The sequence below is a fragment of the Triturus cristatus genome, chromosome 4_1 (genome assembly GCF_964204655.1).
Source record: "Triturus cristatus chromosome 4_1, aTriCri1.1, whole genome shotgun sequence".
In the NCBI taxonomy this organism is placed as follows: domain Eukaryota; kingdom Metazoa; phylum Chordata; class Amphibia; order Caudata; family Salamandridae; genus Triturus; species Triturus cristatus.
This window is the reverse complement of record NC_140585.1, coordinates 1096882647-1096899261: the sequence shown is the minus strand read 5'-3', so window position 1 is coordinate 1096899261 and position 16615 is coordinate 1096882647. Positions and strand designations below refer to the sequence as shown.

At 44.8% G+C, this 16615-nt stretch overlaps 1 protein-coding gene across 3 annotated transcripts in view; it reads left to right on the top strand.

Annotated features, from left to right (window-relative positions):
• The window catches only part of CPNE8 (copine 8), a 961735-nt gene that overhangs the window by 431162 nt on the left and 513958 nt on the right, over positions 1-16615 (top strand). For all 3 annotated transcript variants that reach the window (XM_085654090.1, XM_085654092.1, XM_085654091.1), the window contains one exon: positions 8478-8582. In XM_085654090.1, coding sequence (XP_085510216.1) covers positions 8478-8582 — 105 coding nt within the window. The remainder of the gene's footprint in view (positions 1-8477; positions 8583-16615) is intronic.

Genomic DNA, 16615 nt, shown 5'->3' with positions numbered 1-16615 from the left:
TTATTTTATTAAGTTGCAGTATTGTATATCAGAGCCACCTGGTGTTTGCCAGTTTTGGAGTATTTCAAGCTGTTTGTATCCATGATGTGCCTTTAGATAGGGATATTAAGGGTCTGAGATACATGCTTGGAGAATTATCTTCAGGGATGAGATTTACACTAGGAGAGAAATTTATAGTGGGTGATGTGCCCTAGAAGAGAGATTGGCATGTGGTTAGATGTTCCCTCCGAGAATGTAAAACAGATATACCTTAAAGAGATTAAAAGAGGAGATCTTCAGCTAAAAGTCTCCTTGTGGATATGATGTACAAGGGTTTTAAATGGTGTTCATGAGAGGTGTGCATTTGCTCAACAGAGGTGTGCTTTGTAAGAGAATTCTGTAGGAGTGATACGCTTTAGAAAAATCGGCTGGGTCAGCTCCCCTAGGATGAAATCTCATGTCACGTTACCAGTGGGAGAAGGGAAGCATAGGAGTATGAACCCAGAGCCCTCTGACCCTGTGTCATTCAAAATTTAGGTGGGACAAGGAGGCCTTTTGGTTACACATCAAATGAGTCATGCTGACTGTGGTTAACACTATAAAACTTAAGAAATGTAAATAAAATGTTTTCCAATGCCAAACATAATATATTAGAATGATGTCTAGCATGTGAATTGTGAATAGCTCCAAGCTATCATAGATTGTTACTTACCTGTAAAAGTTATTTTCCATCACTGGTATCTTCTGAAGAGGTTTTGAATATTTCTTCACCACTGGCTGTTGATGTAGTAACCAGCAGTAGAGACTCGTGGAGGGAGTTCGGTGGGGCAGTGAGGCGGGGTGGGGGAGGGGCAGGGTGGGGAAATGTAAACACCGGAATATGGAGGAACGGAGGTAAGTGCACATTTAAATTAATAAAACAAATTCCTTTGCGCGAGCTGCATCACATTTTGCGATGCAGGGCGCGCAACTAAATTCGTTTTATTAATTTAAATGTGTACTTACCTCCTTTCATCCATATTCCGGTGTTTACATTTCCCCACCCTGCCCCTCTCCCGCCCCGCCTCACTGCCTCACCGAACTCCATCCACGAGCCGTTACTGGTAACCAGTAATGCTTTTTGCATCAGCATGTGGGACTCTTTCAGCAATTGTCATTGCTTGCTTGAAATACAAGCATTTGAAATGTAATAGGTCTCGCATTCACGCGAGTTTGAGCTATTGGCATTGTAAATGACAATGCCTTTTATTTATATTTTGAGTTTTAACCTCTTCCATGCGCAGGACGGCCGGGAGCCGTCACGTGTCACGGTGGACGTGTGCGCACGATGGCTCCTGGCCGTCCGAATCCCCGCCCACTAATAAAAATGGCCGCAAGGCGCGGGAATTCCCCTCGCATAGAAGGGGTTCAAACAAATCAAACAAATCAACAAACAAACAAATCAAAGTCATTGTCATTTACAATACTTATAGCTTAAACTCTAGCAAATGCGAGACCTATTGCATTGCAATAAAAAGCCCCCTCGACCACTTGTTAGATTGTAAATATCAGAGGAAGAGACCGGCCTGTGACATCTTCAAAGTAGTGATGAATAGTGCAGTGAAGAAGATGTGTAAGTGTTGTAAATTACACAGAGACAAAGTGTGAAGTGAGAGTTACATATGATCCGAGCTATGAACACTCACAAAGTGCTCCAACACCTTTGAGGAAGAGCGGATTGGGGGGCTATTTCCTGCCCTCTCCGTGATTTGAGTGCGCAGTGTGGCATTGTGTAATGTCATTGCTATCTGTGGCCTAATAAAAAACACTCCAGCTGTAGTAGGGCCCTGGCTTTACCTCCTGCTGCAGGGCAGGCTGTGCTTTATGGCAGGCATGGAGGGAGGGATGGTCTCGGCTGGAGCTCCGGCTTTGTACAGTGCCCCTGCTATTACTAGTGAGCGAGAAGCGCTGAGGTGGTGGTATTGGTGGTGGTGGTATTGGTTGTGGTGTTGGTATTGGTGGTGGTATTGGTGGTGGTGGTATTGGTGGTGTTGGTATTGGTGGTGGTATTGGTGGTGGTGGTATTGGTGGTGGTGGTATTTGTGGTAGTGGTGGTATTAGTTGTAGCGGTGGTATTGGTGGTGATGTTGGTGGTGTTTGTGGTGGTATTGGTGGGTGTGGGATTGGTGGTGGTATTGGTGATGCTGGTGGTGGTAGTGGTATTGGTGGTGGTGGTATTGGTTTTGGTATTGGTGGTAGTGGTATTTGTGGTGGTGATATTGGTGGTGGTCATGGTATTGATGGTGGTACTGGTAGTTGTATTGGAGGTGGTGGTGGTATTAGTGGTGGTATTGTTGGTGGTATTGGTGGTGGTGGTGGTATTGGTGGTGATGTTAGTATTGGTGGTGGTGGTGGTATTGTTGGTGGTGGTATTGGTGGAGATGGTATTAGTGGGGGTGATAATGTTGGTGTTGGTGGTGGTGGTATTGACGGTATTAGTAGTGGTATTGATATTGGCAGTGGTATTGGTGGTGGTGGTATTGGACTTGTGGTGGTGGTATTGGTGGTGGTGGTGGCATTGGTGGTGGTATTGGTGGTAGTATTGGGGTGGTGGTGGTATTGGTGGTGGAATTGGTGCTATTGGTGGTAGTGGTATTAGTGGTGGTGGTGGTGATATTGATGGCGGTATTGGTGGTGGTGGTATTGGTGGTGATATTGGTGGTGGTGCTGGTACTGGTGGTGGTAATATTGGTGGTGGTGTTGGTGGTGGTGGTATTGGTGGTAGTGGTATTGGTGGTGATATTGGTGGTGGTGGTAATGGTGGTGGTGGTATTAGTGGTGGTGGTATTGGTGGTGATGTTGGTATTGGTGGTGTTATTGGTGTTGGCTGTGGGGGTATTGGTGGTGGTGGTGGTATTGCTGCTGGTGGTATTGGTGGTGGTATTGGTATTGGCTGTGGTGGTGATGGTGGTGGTATTGGTGGTGGTGTGGGTGGTGTTGCTGATGGTGGTATTGGTGGTGGTGTTGGTGTTATTGGTGGTGGCATTGGTGATGGTGGTGGTATTGGTGGTGGCATTTGTGTTATTGGTGGTGGTGGTATTGGTTGTGGTAGTGGTATTGGTGGTGGTGTTGGTGGTGTTGATGGTGTTGGTGGTGGTAGTGGTGGTATTGGCTTGGTGGTAGTATTGGTGGTATTAGTGGTATTGGTGGTGGTGGTCTTGGTGGAGGTGGCGGCATTGGTGGTGGTATTGGTGCTGGTGATATTTGTGATATTGGTGGTGGTGGTGGTGTTGTTAATAAAGCAGGCTTTTGAAAACAACTGGTCAGGTGGCTTTCGTACAGATGACATGTAACACAGATGTGCTGTTGTCAGCTTCAGCCCATTACCACAGGATTATCTACTACTTTGAATTCACATGACTTAATTTGCTAATTATTTCTAAATCCATTTTACTTGGGGGTTGAAACAGACACGAGATAATGCCAGGTTAAAGTGATTGAAAGCAGGTACCCGTGTTATGGGGATGGCCGTGCTGCTTAAAAAACACAAACGGTTTCAGCTGAAGCAGAGCATGTCAGGCCTGCAGTAAGAGAAACGCAATAAAGTAAATAGCACTTACAGACTAAATACTAGGTCCCGTGTAACAACTGAAGTGAAAGGTCCAGTCGCCATGGGAGGGTACAAATGAAGACAAGGCTGTACTAACAAAGGACTAGCAAGCCTATTAACGAATCTGAGGGCAGCATTTACCAAAGACAATGACACAAGCCAATGAAAAATATGGGAGAGTGGGCGCAGCTTATCTCCCATATTCTACTACCCCAGTCTTGCAGAGCGAGCAGCGCATGCGCTCTGCCGCTAGGCTCAACCTAAAAAACGGAGAGGCTACTAGCTGATTCAACTGGAAATCAGACATCACCATCAGAGAAATGCTGGGTCACTCTGCAGGGTACTTCTCCTTCTTTCCAAGGTGATTTCCACCAGGAATGCTGTCTTCTAAATAATGTATGTCAAGTTCATCAAATGGATACATTTAACGGATGCTGTAGCCAGAAATAAAAACAACAGCTTTTATTTCCTATGCTGGACTTTAAGGTTCGACCTATAGGAACAGTCAAGTGGCCTTACAGAAAATCCCAGAATACCATTTGCTTGACTGGGAAACTATGATCTGGTTTCTTTCAACACTGTAATATCAATGACAAATATTCTGAAACAGGTGCTTGGTAGAGGCCTGAAACAGCCGGGCACAACATGTATAACAACACTTCATGTGATTCACTTGTGAGTGGAGTAATTGCATTTACTATAACTCATACTCAAGACATCTACTATTAGTGATTTAAGGTTGTAATAGTTCATCCTGCGCTATAACTACGAAAGGTTGAGGTAGTTTCCAAACTGCCTAAATTTGAAGACCTGAATAGCTGGGCTGTTAGTTTGAGAGATACCCAGTAGTGACAGATGACCTTTCCTCCGTTTCTGCCGATAAGCATGTGATGGATTTGAAGCAGGTCTTGTTATTGGAGATTCTTTCAGATCAACTGTAGGAACCAAATCTTCTGTTACCAGCAGAGCAGAATCAATTGGGAATTTAATAGCTTCTGAAAAGGTGAATGGTTTGAGTCCTGGAGCGTATTTGAGAAAGTGCCCCGGGAGCGCAGCGGTCATGTGTGCCCGGCTTTGTACACCTCCAGGTGACTTTGGTGCTACAGAAGGGTCTGTAGACGCTTGTGCAGCCCTTTCTTTAATTCTGACAACTTTGGTGCACATGTAGCACCAGCACTATCATTAGAGGGTATGCCCTCATTTGAATGGGGGCGTGGCCCCATGTAAATGAGGGAATCACTTTGACTCTGTGCCAGTGTTGTTATATGGACGCAGGCATAGAGGCAACCATTCCTTTAGGGGGAGCACTGAAGTTGCGCCACAAACGAGTGGTACACTTTCAGTGCACCTCCTAAAGGCAACCTTCTGGAGGGTAGAAGGGGAATCCCAAGGAAGCCCTCCAGACATCACCTTGTAGGCGATCTGCACTCCATCTTTAAAGTGCGGGCAGTTTGCTGTTTGCACATTTAAACTGGGAGCAACTTTGAAGCAAGTGCTCCACAATTTACTTGAATGCGCTTCCCCAGCGCATTCACCATAACAGGACACACTTTCCCTGTTTTCGCCCTACGTACCTGTTTTAAGGTGCACCGTGGCGCAAACAGGGAAGGTGCACCCTTATGATAATACTGGCACAAGTTGTGATGTGCTTGGTAATATTCTGACACCTAACATATATGGCAATATCTAGCCAAAAGACCTAGCTATATGCATTCCCTTTATGGCTTAACCTGCTGTATGTGATCAATGCATTTTTTTCCAGAAATCCTCATCTTTGTGCATCTCATTTCTATTCAGTCACTATACATTGATCGTGAAGGCCACTTGCAATAGAATATTCACCTGTGTCAGAGAAAATATTTTCAGAACGAGAGTATAAGCAAGACATGTACGTTCACTAATATTATACAGTTTGTTATTGTATATATTTAATGTTCTAGCACATTCCTAGTGACATTTAAGGCCCCTCACATGCATGTAACACAGAACACCATCAATAAAGTAATTGTAGAACATGCCCCAGGGGTCTCCAACAGGCTTTCCACGTACTAGAAAACTACAAAAACCACAAAACCTGATCATTAATTGTCAGCAGACCAAAGTAATTTCCTCTAAGAGAAAGAGAATCAGCTTTAATTTGTTTCTGGCGTATATGAGGGTTACCTAGTTTGGATTGATAAAGTGGTGAGCCACAAACTCCATTGGAATAAAGGCACTTTAAGGTTTGCAATGAAATGTTTTACTCCAAAGGTCTGAGCCAACAAGTTACTTCATTGCATTCAGTGATCAAAGTAAAGTTTATCTCCACTTTAGCATATGAATTCATTGAATTTAAAGAAACATTTAGTAAATGGCTGGACAAAGACTATGTTCATACGTAAGGTTGATGTTTCATTTACCAAACTCCTGGTCTCATTTTCAGATTCATTTATAGTTTGGATTGATCTTTAGATGCTGACCTCTTCACCTAAAACATATGTTTAGGTTTTGTGGAGCTATCGTGGGCTCAAGCAGAAATCCACTTTAACTCGCCGTGACCCAGGGATAGGACAGGGTGGAGAATGTCTCATCTACTTTTCATCCTGGATACCTGGAGATGAAGTACAACCCTTTCATGTTTCTTTGGATTTCGAATGGTAGTATGTGAAATAATTCCATTAATGAGTCAATGTTTCCTCCACATTCTGGTCCAAGTCTCAGTGATATTCAGTTCAGACTGCCTAGATCAACCATTATGCTGGTCTTTAGCCCTGGTATGTGGTGTAGTGTCACATAAATTAGATTAATGGCAGGTTACTTCCAGCTCTGGAACATCTCATAACAAAAGAAGCCAGCTGGTTTCTCAATATTGAAAGCTATCGCGAGCAAAGTTCTGATGTTGTCCAAAAAGATGATAATTTCTGAAACCTGAAACATACCTGACTGTCCTGAACTCCACCGGTTGCATGTATAATCTCTGCTCTGCCCATGAATACATGAACACAGCTCCTTGGTCATAAAGGGAGTCATGTAGGCACCCCTACTCTCCAGGGACTCATCCATCACTAAAATGGCCTGAGAAAATGCCAGTTGTTGACATATGTCCACGAAGAAGGTTCCCTATTCTAGGGCGGACTTCATTCTGTCTGTGATCTCCACTGGCTTGCCAGTCTCTGCTCATCTGTGCCTCACCTGCTATAAGATGATAAACCCGAGCCTCAAGAATATTTTAGTTTTTACTGTGCTTTGTTGCTAGAGGTCTGTGTGAAGGCCTGCACTCTTGTCTACCTATTGGATCTTCCATAACTGTAATTTTGGTTCAGTTTACAGGAAGAGGTTCTCTTGCTATGGTCTCCTGATATTTTTTGAAAATGTATTCCCAGTCTGAAAGCATCTGGAGGCATGGTTAAACCATTGTCTTGGCTTTGTCAGGGGAAACCTCCATTATAAATTAGCCTTTGAAACAGGGGTAGACGTAAGTCTGTCTCCTGGACTGGTGTAATGCCACCTTTGTTAGACTCTCTGAAAAGGCCTGGTTGCTGACTGAAGTTTTGGAGGACAAGGCACTGAATTGCCAATGGCTCTATCATATCCACCATCTAGAGTACTTGTGAGGTTTCCTGTCAACTGGCCCTTAGCAATATAGACAGAGAACAAAAAGAAATTGATTCTCCTTTGGATATTATGGTACCACCTATGGAAGTACCTCCATATTTATGGGCTGTTTAAACAAAATACTTGTTGACAGAACCTCAATACGTTTTAGGCCTGAGGTCTTTATGCTGTGTTTGCTCCAGGAAACATATCTTCTGTAGTAATGTAGATTTCTGGAAACCAGATATCTTCTATAGCACCCTAGAGAAGCACAGAGTAGATTTGACCTACAGTTACATTAGGTGGTTCCTGGATTTGGTTTAGTGATCAGATGGTAGCTTCTTCAAGAAATGTCTTTCTTTTTTTATTGAAAGTATGCTCAGTACCCATTTTTCAGAAGAAATATCGTCCAATTTTGAGGTGCAACAGGAATTTCCCGCTAGTGAGCCCGGGTTCTAATTTAATGAGAAATACCACTCTTTTGGGCCTCCCTTCTCCGGGAATGTTGAGCATATCTACTAACCTCCTTACTGCTGCAGGTAGCTGTGGAACACTATTTGGGATGGTTGTTGCAAGTAAAGTGCAGGAAAAAACATCTGTCCTCCGGTGGATCTGCTGCTTGGGCCACAAAATTCATGAGATCCGTATAGTGAAAAGGGCCCATTTCTTTCGACCCATCCTCCCCCACTTTTTTTTACTAGTATGGCATTAGTGATTTTATTACCTTTCTAAAAAGGGGCTAATGGATAGCCCCAGGGGATTTCATTATCGGATGAGATGACCAGGCTTGACATTGTTTGCTAATATGTTCACAACTCTTAAGAAGATGTCGTGTTGGAGAAGTATTAGTATCAGCTACAGTGGCACTGCAGTGTAAATGGTGGTAGGAATTAGGTCAAAATTGAGTTCTTGTTTTGTCTGCATAACGTCAAGAGCCTGTGTGCATTGTGGAACTAACTCACGTGTTTGAAGAGCCTTCAACTAATGGAGAGATGATAGTCAAAGCATGCAGATGTGTTAAAGGTAAGTAAGAAACCTTCTCTTCTCCTGCACTAAATGAGTGTATGGAATAATCTTTGTACTGGGTGTATTGCTGTTTCCCATTGTTACATGTAAACAGGAGAAGGGTGCAGATTGGCTGTTTTCGTATCATTTTAAGAAGATATTCATGCTGCTTAAAGTGGTGGATCGTATTTAGTTTTACACAGGCATTTTAATTTGTAGAACAACGAACTGTAAAGTCAGAAGTGAAGCCATTTTGTTACATCACATTTGTAGTTAGTGAAATTCACACATTGGTAGCATCTTATAAGTATGCTTGATTTTCTTTCTTTAGTTTCACAATTTGCCACAAGACAGAGGTGATTAAAAATACCCTTAACCCTGTGTGGCAAGCATTCAAGGTTCCTGTACGAGCACTTTGTAATGGGGACTTTGACAGGTAAGACCTACTTCTTCTCTTGGAAAAATGTACCTTGTATGTGCTACATATTATGAGCTACTTGAAGAGTATTTCTGTTATCATGTTCTTGGTTTTGTTGTTATACTTAATCCGTTGCCTTGACTTTTCCAGGTGAGAGTAATGAAATATACATTTCTTAAGCACAAGATTGTCCATAGATTCAAATGGTTCAGTTGTCTGCCAGAATTATGAGGAATTCCCTGAATGCTTCCATATATCAGTACATTTCTTGTTAGACTTTCACAATCTTTAGCAATCAGAAAGCTTACCTCTTATAATCATTTTGTTTAGGCTACACTCCCCGATCCCGCTGGTGCTATATCATATTGCTTCTTTCACGGTCTTGGGAGGAACTCTCTAGCCATTACAATCTTCTCAGTCCTTTCAGTTATTTTAGGTTATATTTTTTCATGTTTCAGTAAGTGTAGGCAAGTGCTCCTTTTAGCACTGGTACCCCCTACTTATTGCCTGACTCTGAATGCAACTTTGACTGAATGTGCACTGGGTCCCTGCTAGTCAGTTTCCTAGTGCCTGTGTTCTTTCCCAAAACTGTACCTTTGTTTCCACAATTTGCACACCTCTGGCTCACATATAAGTCCCTTGTAGAAGTTACCAGTGGTCCCAAGGGCAATGTGACCAGAGAGTGTCTCTAAGGACTGCAGCATTTATTATGCCACACTAAGAGACCCCTCACCAAACACATGCACACTGCCACTGCAGCCTGCATGTTTTGGTGCAAATAAAAGTGAAGAGTCGACCTGGCACACATCCCTGTGTGGCTGGTCTGCGAGCACTGACAGAGGCAAAGGTAAGTGACCCCTACAACACACCTTATAGCCCTGAGGCAGAGTGCACTATACCTCTGGTGAGGGGATAACTGCATGAGCAGATATGCCCCTATAGTGTTTAAGTCTATTCTTAGACATTATAAATGCATGGTGAAGCCACACCGAGTACATGGGCTGGGAGCTTTTCAACACAAGTTCCAAAGCTCCATGATTGCTTCACCGAATCCTAAGCCAAGATGTTTGGTACCAAACATTTCAGCTGAATGGGCCCACACTGATGCCCGTGTTGAATTCATTAATAAATGCACTCCGGGGGAACCTAAGAGGTGCTCCCTGAAAGCCTAACCAAACTCTAGTGTGTAGCTGACTGGTCTGCACTAGCCTGCCACTTACAGACGTTTCTGACACCCTGACGTGGAAGCCTTGTGCTCTCGTGGGTCAAAAGCAAAGCCTGCTCTTGGTGGACATGCTTCACACCTACCCCCAGGCAGGAACAACACTCAAGGGCAGTGAGCCTCAAAGGCTTCCTTCCCTTTGTTATGCTAGCCACAGCCTCTCCAGCTAGTAGAGATGCCTGCCCCCTCACCAAGCCACACTTTTGGCTGCAAGGTCGGTGGGAAAATTATTAATCAGGAGAGGTGCCCCTCCCCAAAGGGAGTGGACATACAAAGGGTGTAGTCAACCTAAAGGTAAGTAGCCCAGTGGCTCCTACCTGCCAGTACCTGTACCGCCCCTAAATTGAGTATTTAGGGGCACCCCTCAACTTTGATCCTGAGATTTCTGGTGACCTAAAGAAGAAGAAGGAACAAAGCATCGTGCAGCAGTGCAGCAGTTAAGACTCCAGACGACAACTAACTTGGCCACAGCCCTACCAGATTGCCTGCAGCCTTCGAACAAACCTGCTCTGAAATGCAGCTTGTCCTGCAGACCCTGCCACTTCCACAACCCTGGGAGGACTGCCTGCCTTTCCTAAAGACCAAGAGCTCCAGAGGATAGTAGTCCTGTCCACAAAGAAACCTAAAAGAAGAGCTCCAGTGCCCTGCTGAACTGCACAACCAGCTCTTCAGACCCACCTCTGCACCTGACTCCTTTGGCCTGTGCCCATGTGGTCACAAGTGCTAAGAAGGTACCCCAGCAGTCCTGAGCTTGAGTCCATCCCCGAGTGACCTCTACTGGACTCCACGGCGCATACAGAAAAACGATTTACACAAATAATCAGAGGATCTAGAGGCACTGGTGGTGCTTCAGAAATAGATGTATTGCATAAGGAAGAACTGGCATCAGCATGGGAACTATTAGGAAGCTTTTTAGAATTGGTAATTAATGATATTGACAGGTTAGGCTTACCAGACTTCTTATGTTGAACAAAGGGGCAACTTTGGGCTTTTTCTCAATAGCCCCAGGATTATTAATAATTTCTGGTTGCAAGATTTGTTCGAACTCTTCAATAAGGTTGTCTATATCACGTACAGTACAGAAGTGAGAACAATCAGTAGCTTTTTGCCTATTGGTTCACCAACTGGTTTGTCTTAACTCTTCTTTTTCCCCATATTTGGATGCAGCAAACAATTAAAAACAATTAGATAAAATGTTTAGATATGATTGACCAGAAAATCAACCATATAAAGGCACTCAATTAAACAGAATGTCTCCCAGTGGACCAAACAGGAGAGCAGGGTTGATTATTAAACACACCTAATCATTTAAACAGCCTATACAATAAATAAGAAAATGTTAAAAACACAGGTGAGGACAAGTTGAACACAACACTAGGCCAGTAGTAATGAGCTGACCTTAGAGAGGTGTTAACAAATTTCTGGCCCCAGCTATATCAATATCTCAGTGATTCTAGTTATGTCGGTTCCTCAGTGTTTCTAGCGTGTGACCAAGGGTGAGACCTCGCCCCAGCTCTTCCCTACAGCCGTAGCGGGCGGCATGTAGGGACATGCAGTGCTATAAGCGTGTTGGCAGGTGCCTCCCTCTGAAGTCAGCTGTGGGCAGATTTGTGTAGGGTACCCTGGAGCAGCTAGTCCCACCAGGAAAATAGCGACCAAATGAAGAACGAACAGCCAGATCCCATGAGAGCGTCAATTAGTTAATCAACCCTTTTAACGATTACTATTCATTCTTGACTTAAATGTAATTTTGGCAGTTAACAAAAGGTTTTTCTACTTCCCATGGATACGTCTCCTGATTTCCTTTTTGAACTTTTTCTGATCCCTCCTCTGGCGCTGAGTTTAGGCATTAGATGACCCTCGAAAGAATTTTAGAACACACTACATCGCTTAATGCACTCTCACTACTGTGCTTATCACTGTGCTCAAGAACCAAATGGTGGCTACTTGTTTATGCTTATGGGTGATTATTTGTTCCCAGGTAACCCCTCCGTAAACCTTTTACCGTGCCCACCACTTCTGTACAATTTAAAAATATACTTCAGGAGCTTGCCTGAAGCAGCGGGCCTCCGGGGTTGTGGCGCCGGGAGTCATAGCATCCACCTCCTCTCTTGGAATACTGGACTTTTGCCAATGCTTGAGTAGCTGTCTTTCCTACTCTCTATGTACGGCGTCTCATAGTGTCTCACCTTTGGGGTGTCGCGATAGCTCCAGAAGTCAAAGCCACTGGCAGTGTCCATGGCCAAGTCCCCAATGGCGGGACTACTAAAGGCAGGGCTCAGGACCACGCACGCCGGGGCTGCTGGACAGACTGGGAGGGTCCACCGAGGCCACAATAAAAGAGGGTCAGCAGATCTCTTATAGACCCCCTAAGGCTGTAGGGCCCCCTAGTTTTCATCGTCCTCTGAGCCAAAAATGAGGGGGGTTACCTACATTTAGGAACACATTATTTGAACGGCAAGAAGCAGTTCCATGCCGCAGCCAGCGGGTCCAGCAATGAGGTGCCCCGATCTCTGGGTGGCACCAGGACACCAGGAGCGGGCACCGGGGATGGGTGGTCCCAAGAGAGGTCCAGATTAGGCCAGGTGTTATGAGATAGGCCTCAGCATTCCTGGAAACCTCCACCAGCTACACCATCAATCCAGGATCCTCCCTGGGTACTCACAGGCTGCGCTGCGTCCCAGGAGACAAGGTCTGCAGCCGTCCGGGCCCTAATTAGCAAGCGGGACCTAAGACTGCATATAGGCAATGCAGCAGGCTGCATCTCAAGCTGCAGCACCGGGCTCACTGGCTGCCCGGCCGTGCTGGTGCCGCCGTCCTAGTAGAGGCCTCGTGCATGTTTTTAGCAATTGCTGCTGTCAACAGCCTGGAAGCAGTTCTCGAGGAGTAGAGTTATGATTTTCAAAACAAATTCCATTGCATTCTGGAGGATGGGGATGTTTGGATTGGGTTGAAAAAGCACTCTCCCACTCATTTTGAATCATGGGCCCGCTCACTGTGGCCGAAGCTTCTCTCCAGAGCTTCAGAGAGATCCGGTTTTCATCTTCAGGCTGACATTTCCAATGTTGAGATTTAAATCTCTAGGCGAGACAGAAACTCGAGTAAATTGCCTATTCTGCAACTCACCCACCAGCTTGGTCCACATGCTGGCATCAACTGTTCATCTATTATTAAATCAGCATTGTTAGCCTATATGCTTGTGGCAAAGTGTGTTAATTTCCTGAAGTCTATTTGAGGAGAAAGGCTTATCAGAATGTGGACATTCACATATGCATGGATGATACTGTCACGGTGGATGAAAAGCTAATTTTGGACACTGTTGGCTCATTTCATTCTCCCATTCCAAATGACAGATCTCAGGTCCAGGATGTGGTGAAGGAAAAAAAGTAGGCATTCAATATAAGGGTTTCATTCCGCTAGTTGCTTCTTTGTCTGTTGTGGCTGTCCTGCATTTGCTAGCCACAAACCACAATCCATTTCTTTCTGCCCCCACTTTTTGTTATTTCATTGTCCTGCAAGTCTTCCCTTCTTTTAGTTAGAAATTAGATTTTTGGTCTCTTGATAGGTTTGCCTATTTCACTGCTGTTCCTATGTTTATAACACATTGCTGAAGGATGCAGGAAGAAAGAAATGGGTGCTGTAAATGTAACAGCCAGACTGTACTTTTGGATTCAGCTCTGAGACTTCTATGCACTTCTACCTTGAACATGGATGTGGGCCACCAGATATGTCTTGCTCTTTTTACTTCTCCCAAGAGGTATACAAAATGGACTTGGCCTTTCAATTTAAAGCATTATTCTACTTTCCATTTACCACCGGTGAGCAGTTGACATTGTGCACACTTAATGGCACATGCATCAAGCTAGGATTTTGCAAGTCCTTAAATGCGAATATTAAGGATTTTCAATTAAGGACTCGCAAACTCATATGCTTACAGGAATCACTATAATAATAGCGATTCCTACACATTCCTTATTTGCGACTCGCAATGGCTTCCCATTCATTCCTATGGGCCTACAGGCCCATAGGAATGAATGGGAAATTGCAAGCGCAATTTGCGAGTACCAATAGGTACTCGCAAATTGCGCATGCAATTTCAGGGTGCAAGGGTGTCAAAAAGACACCATGTTGCACCCCTGGAATTGACCTGTGCACATATGTTGCGCACACATAAGAGCATGTGTGTGCGCTACATGAAATTTTGAAAAATGCACAAAAGTGCTTTTTTCAAAGGTTTTGCAAATTACCATGAAGTTCAACTTCATGGTAATTTGTAGGCCTGGGCAAAATTTCCGTTCCGTTCGCGGAATTTGCGATAATTTGGCATTTCCGCGTTCTGCGGAGAGCGCGGAAATGTCAAAATTTCCGCATTCCGCAGCTTTGCGATAATTTGGTTCTTGCTCGCGCTGTAAAATAATACATTCTCGCGCGCGCGCGATTGCCTTACCTGAATCCCCGCGTTCGCCGACAAGTTTTCCCGATCCGGTCGCGTTCTCCATGAGATGTTGTATTGTTTTAGCCATTTGCGCTGTCTCGCGACAGTTCGCATCCGCAGTGACGTCATGCGTCGCGCGATCACGTCTTTTTTCTCGCGATCATGCACCGCGAGACAACTGAAAACAAGATGGCCGCGCCCGCAAGCAACCACATGGGTAAGTTGGCGACCCGCAACCATGCAGAAAATCTCGCGAACATGCCGGAAAAAAACTTCCGCATTTTCGCGATATTTCCGCTTGTTTGCGGAGATTTTTAACATTTTCGCGATAATTTGCGAAAGTCGCTTTCGCAAATTCCGCCCACCCCTAGTAATTTGTGCACCCTATTAGCGAAATTGCTAATTTTTTTACTTTAATGCATTGCATTTAAGGAATCTCAATCTGGGATTCCTTAAATGCAATCGCAATTTAAGTAATCGCAATTTAGAGATAACTTAAATTGCGATTTTTGCATTTAGGATGATGCATCCTAAATGCAAAAATACCAGTCGCAATGGGGCAGATTCTGAGAATCTGTCCGTTTGCGACCGGTTTTTCTTTTGATGCATGTGCCTGAGGTGCCTTATGGACTGATCTCTTCTTAGTATGATTTCATCCAAGGATGGGTTATTCCTTTCAAAGGACTAGAGAGCTCTTCTCCTAAACATAGGTTGTAGTTTGTGTGGCAGGTTCAGATTTATATTTTCATTTCAGACTACACTACCTTGGCTGGGCTCATGAAGCAAACTACCTCTGTTCAAGTAAAGATACCCTCCCATCTGAGTGCTAGGATGACTGTTACAGAACCCCCTAACCTTATTGGTTGTGAAACAGTTAATTCCAAGCTTCTACGTTTCCCTTCTCCTCATGTTTCCCTCACTGGTGTCATTAGAAATGCTGGTGGGGTATAGAGGTTTTACTCCAGAGTTGCTGCACTTGAGGAACTTCTGTCTGCCACCTTTTCAACCTTTTCTTGCCAAATGAATCTTTCAATAGTTATCCCATGCACACACATGCATTTTTGGCTCCGTAAATGTGATTGTGTATGAGCATTTAACCTCAAAACAGCATATTTTTATATTCTTCTCTGGCCCCTGAAAAGGCTTCTGAAATTCATGGTGGAAGGTATCATCTTGTGTGTACATAGTGCCTCTCTTTGTGTTGACTGTAATATTCTGTCTTCACCAAAGTCATACCCAGGGTTGTTCTCCCTTTCCATCTGCAGAAGGTACACTTTCATTTCCTGAAGAAATTGGCTGATCTGATAGAGACTTCAAGCCACAGACCCCTTACCTTTACATTTTCCCAGGCGTCAGACTGGATCCAGAAGATTTTTCGTGAGCAGTACTCCTGCACTCTTGTTGGTGGCTTCGGTCGGCTCTGTGAGTCTGCATCTGTGTCGTCCATGCCAGAATCGACCTATGTGCGCTGAGGTTAGTTATTTTCTTTCCATGACAGCCAGCACTGATTCAATAAAAGAGCTACCCCTCTGTCAGTTTTTGACAGGATTTTGAGATATTTTGTCAACTTTTTTTGAGGTTTTTTTCCTCCTTGTGTGTCATGGATGTCATTGAGGAAAAAAGGTTTTAAACCCTGTCGCGCATGTCACCGCTCCATACCGGTGACAGGCCCACACCTCGTTTGTTTGTGGTGCCTGGAGCGCAATCACAACTCCAAGTCATGCTCGATTGCCGGGCCATGGTGTCCAAGGTTTTGAGGGAATGGTCCCTGAAGTTGCAAGCAGCCCAGTAATAGACTCTGTGGAATGCACGTTCTCAGCCGAGTGGTAGTTCCTTGGACCATTCTAGGAGTTCAAAGACAGCTTCGTCCCACTCGAAATCATCAGGGAATGCAGATAAGATGCACATAAAACACAAGAAGTCAAAGTGCACTTCAACTTCTCCTCGTCTGTCAGCTGATGTGACGAAGGAGCATCGGCGTTCGAGGCCTGGTGCCTCAAAACCTGCACCTGTGCTGCACTTTCCTAGCTTTTAGGGAGCCGGAATAACCCCCGCTAAAATTAAACAGTTTTTTGAGGCCTTGTGTCCAATATTTGAGTGGACCGACCCCTCTGGCGCACCTTTGGGCTCTGCAGGGTCATAGTGGGCCCCATCTTTTTCTGCACTGACATGGGCCCCCGTGGATCCGGCCATGGATCCAGACCGGTGTTGGTCACACCACTCTGACCTTCCCCAGCACCGACCCTGATGCCGATGCTCCCGGCACCAACCAGAGGCACCAGCCCCATTGTGATCCCCAAATTCGACATGGAGCAGCATCAACCAATGCCGTTTCAGGTGCCAACAGGACTCCTGTATCCTTGGTCAGAGCCTGAGCCCTATTCCAAAGGGCTA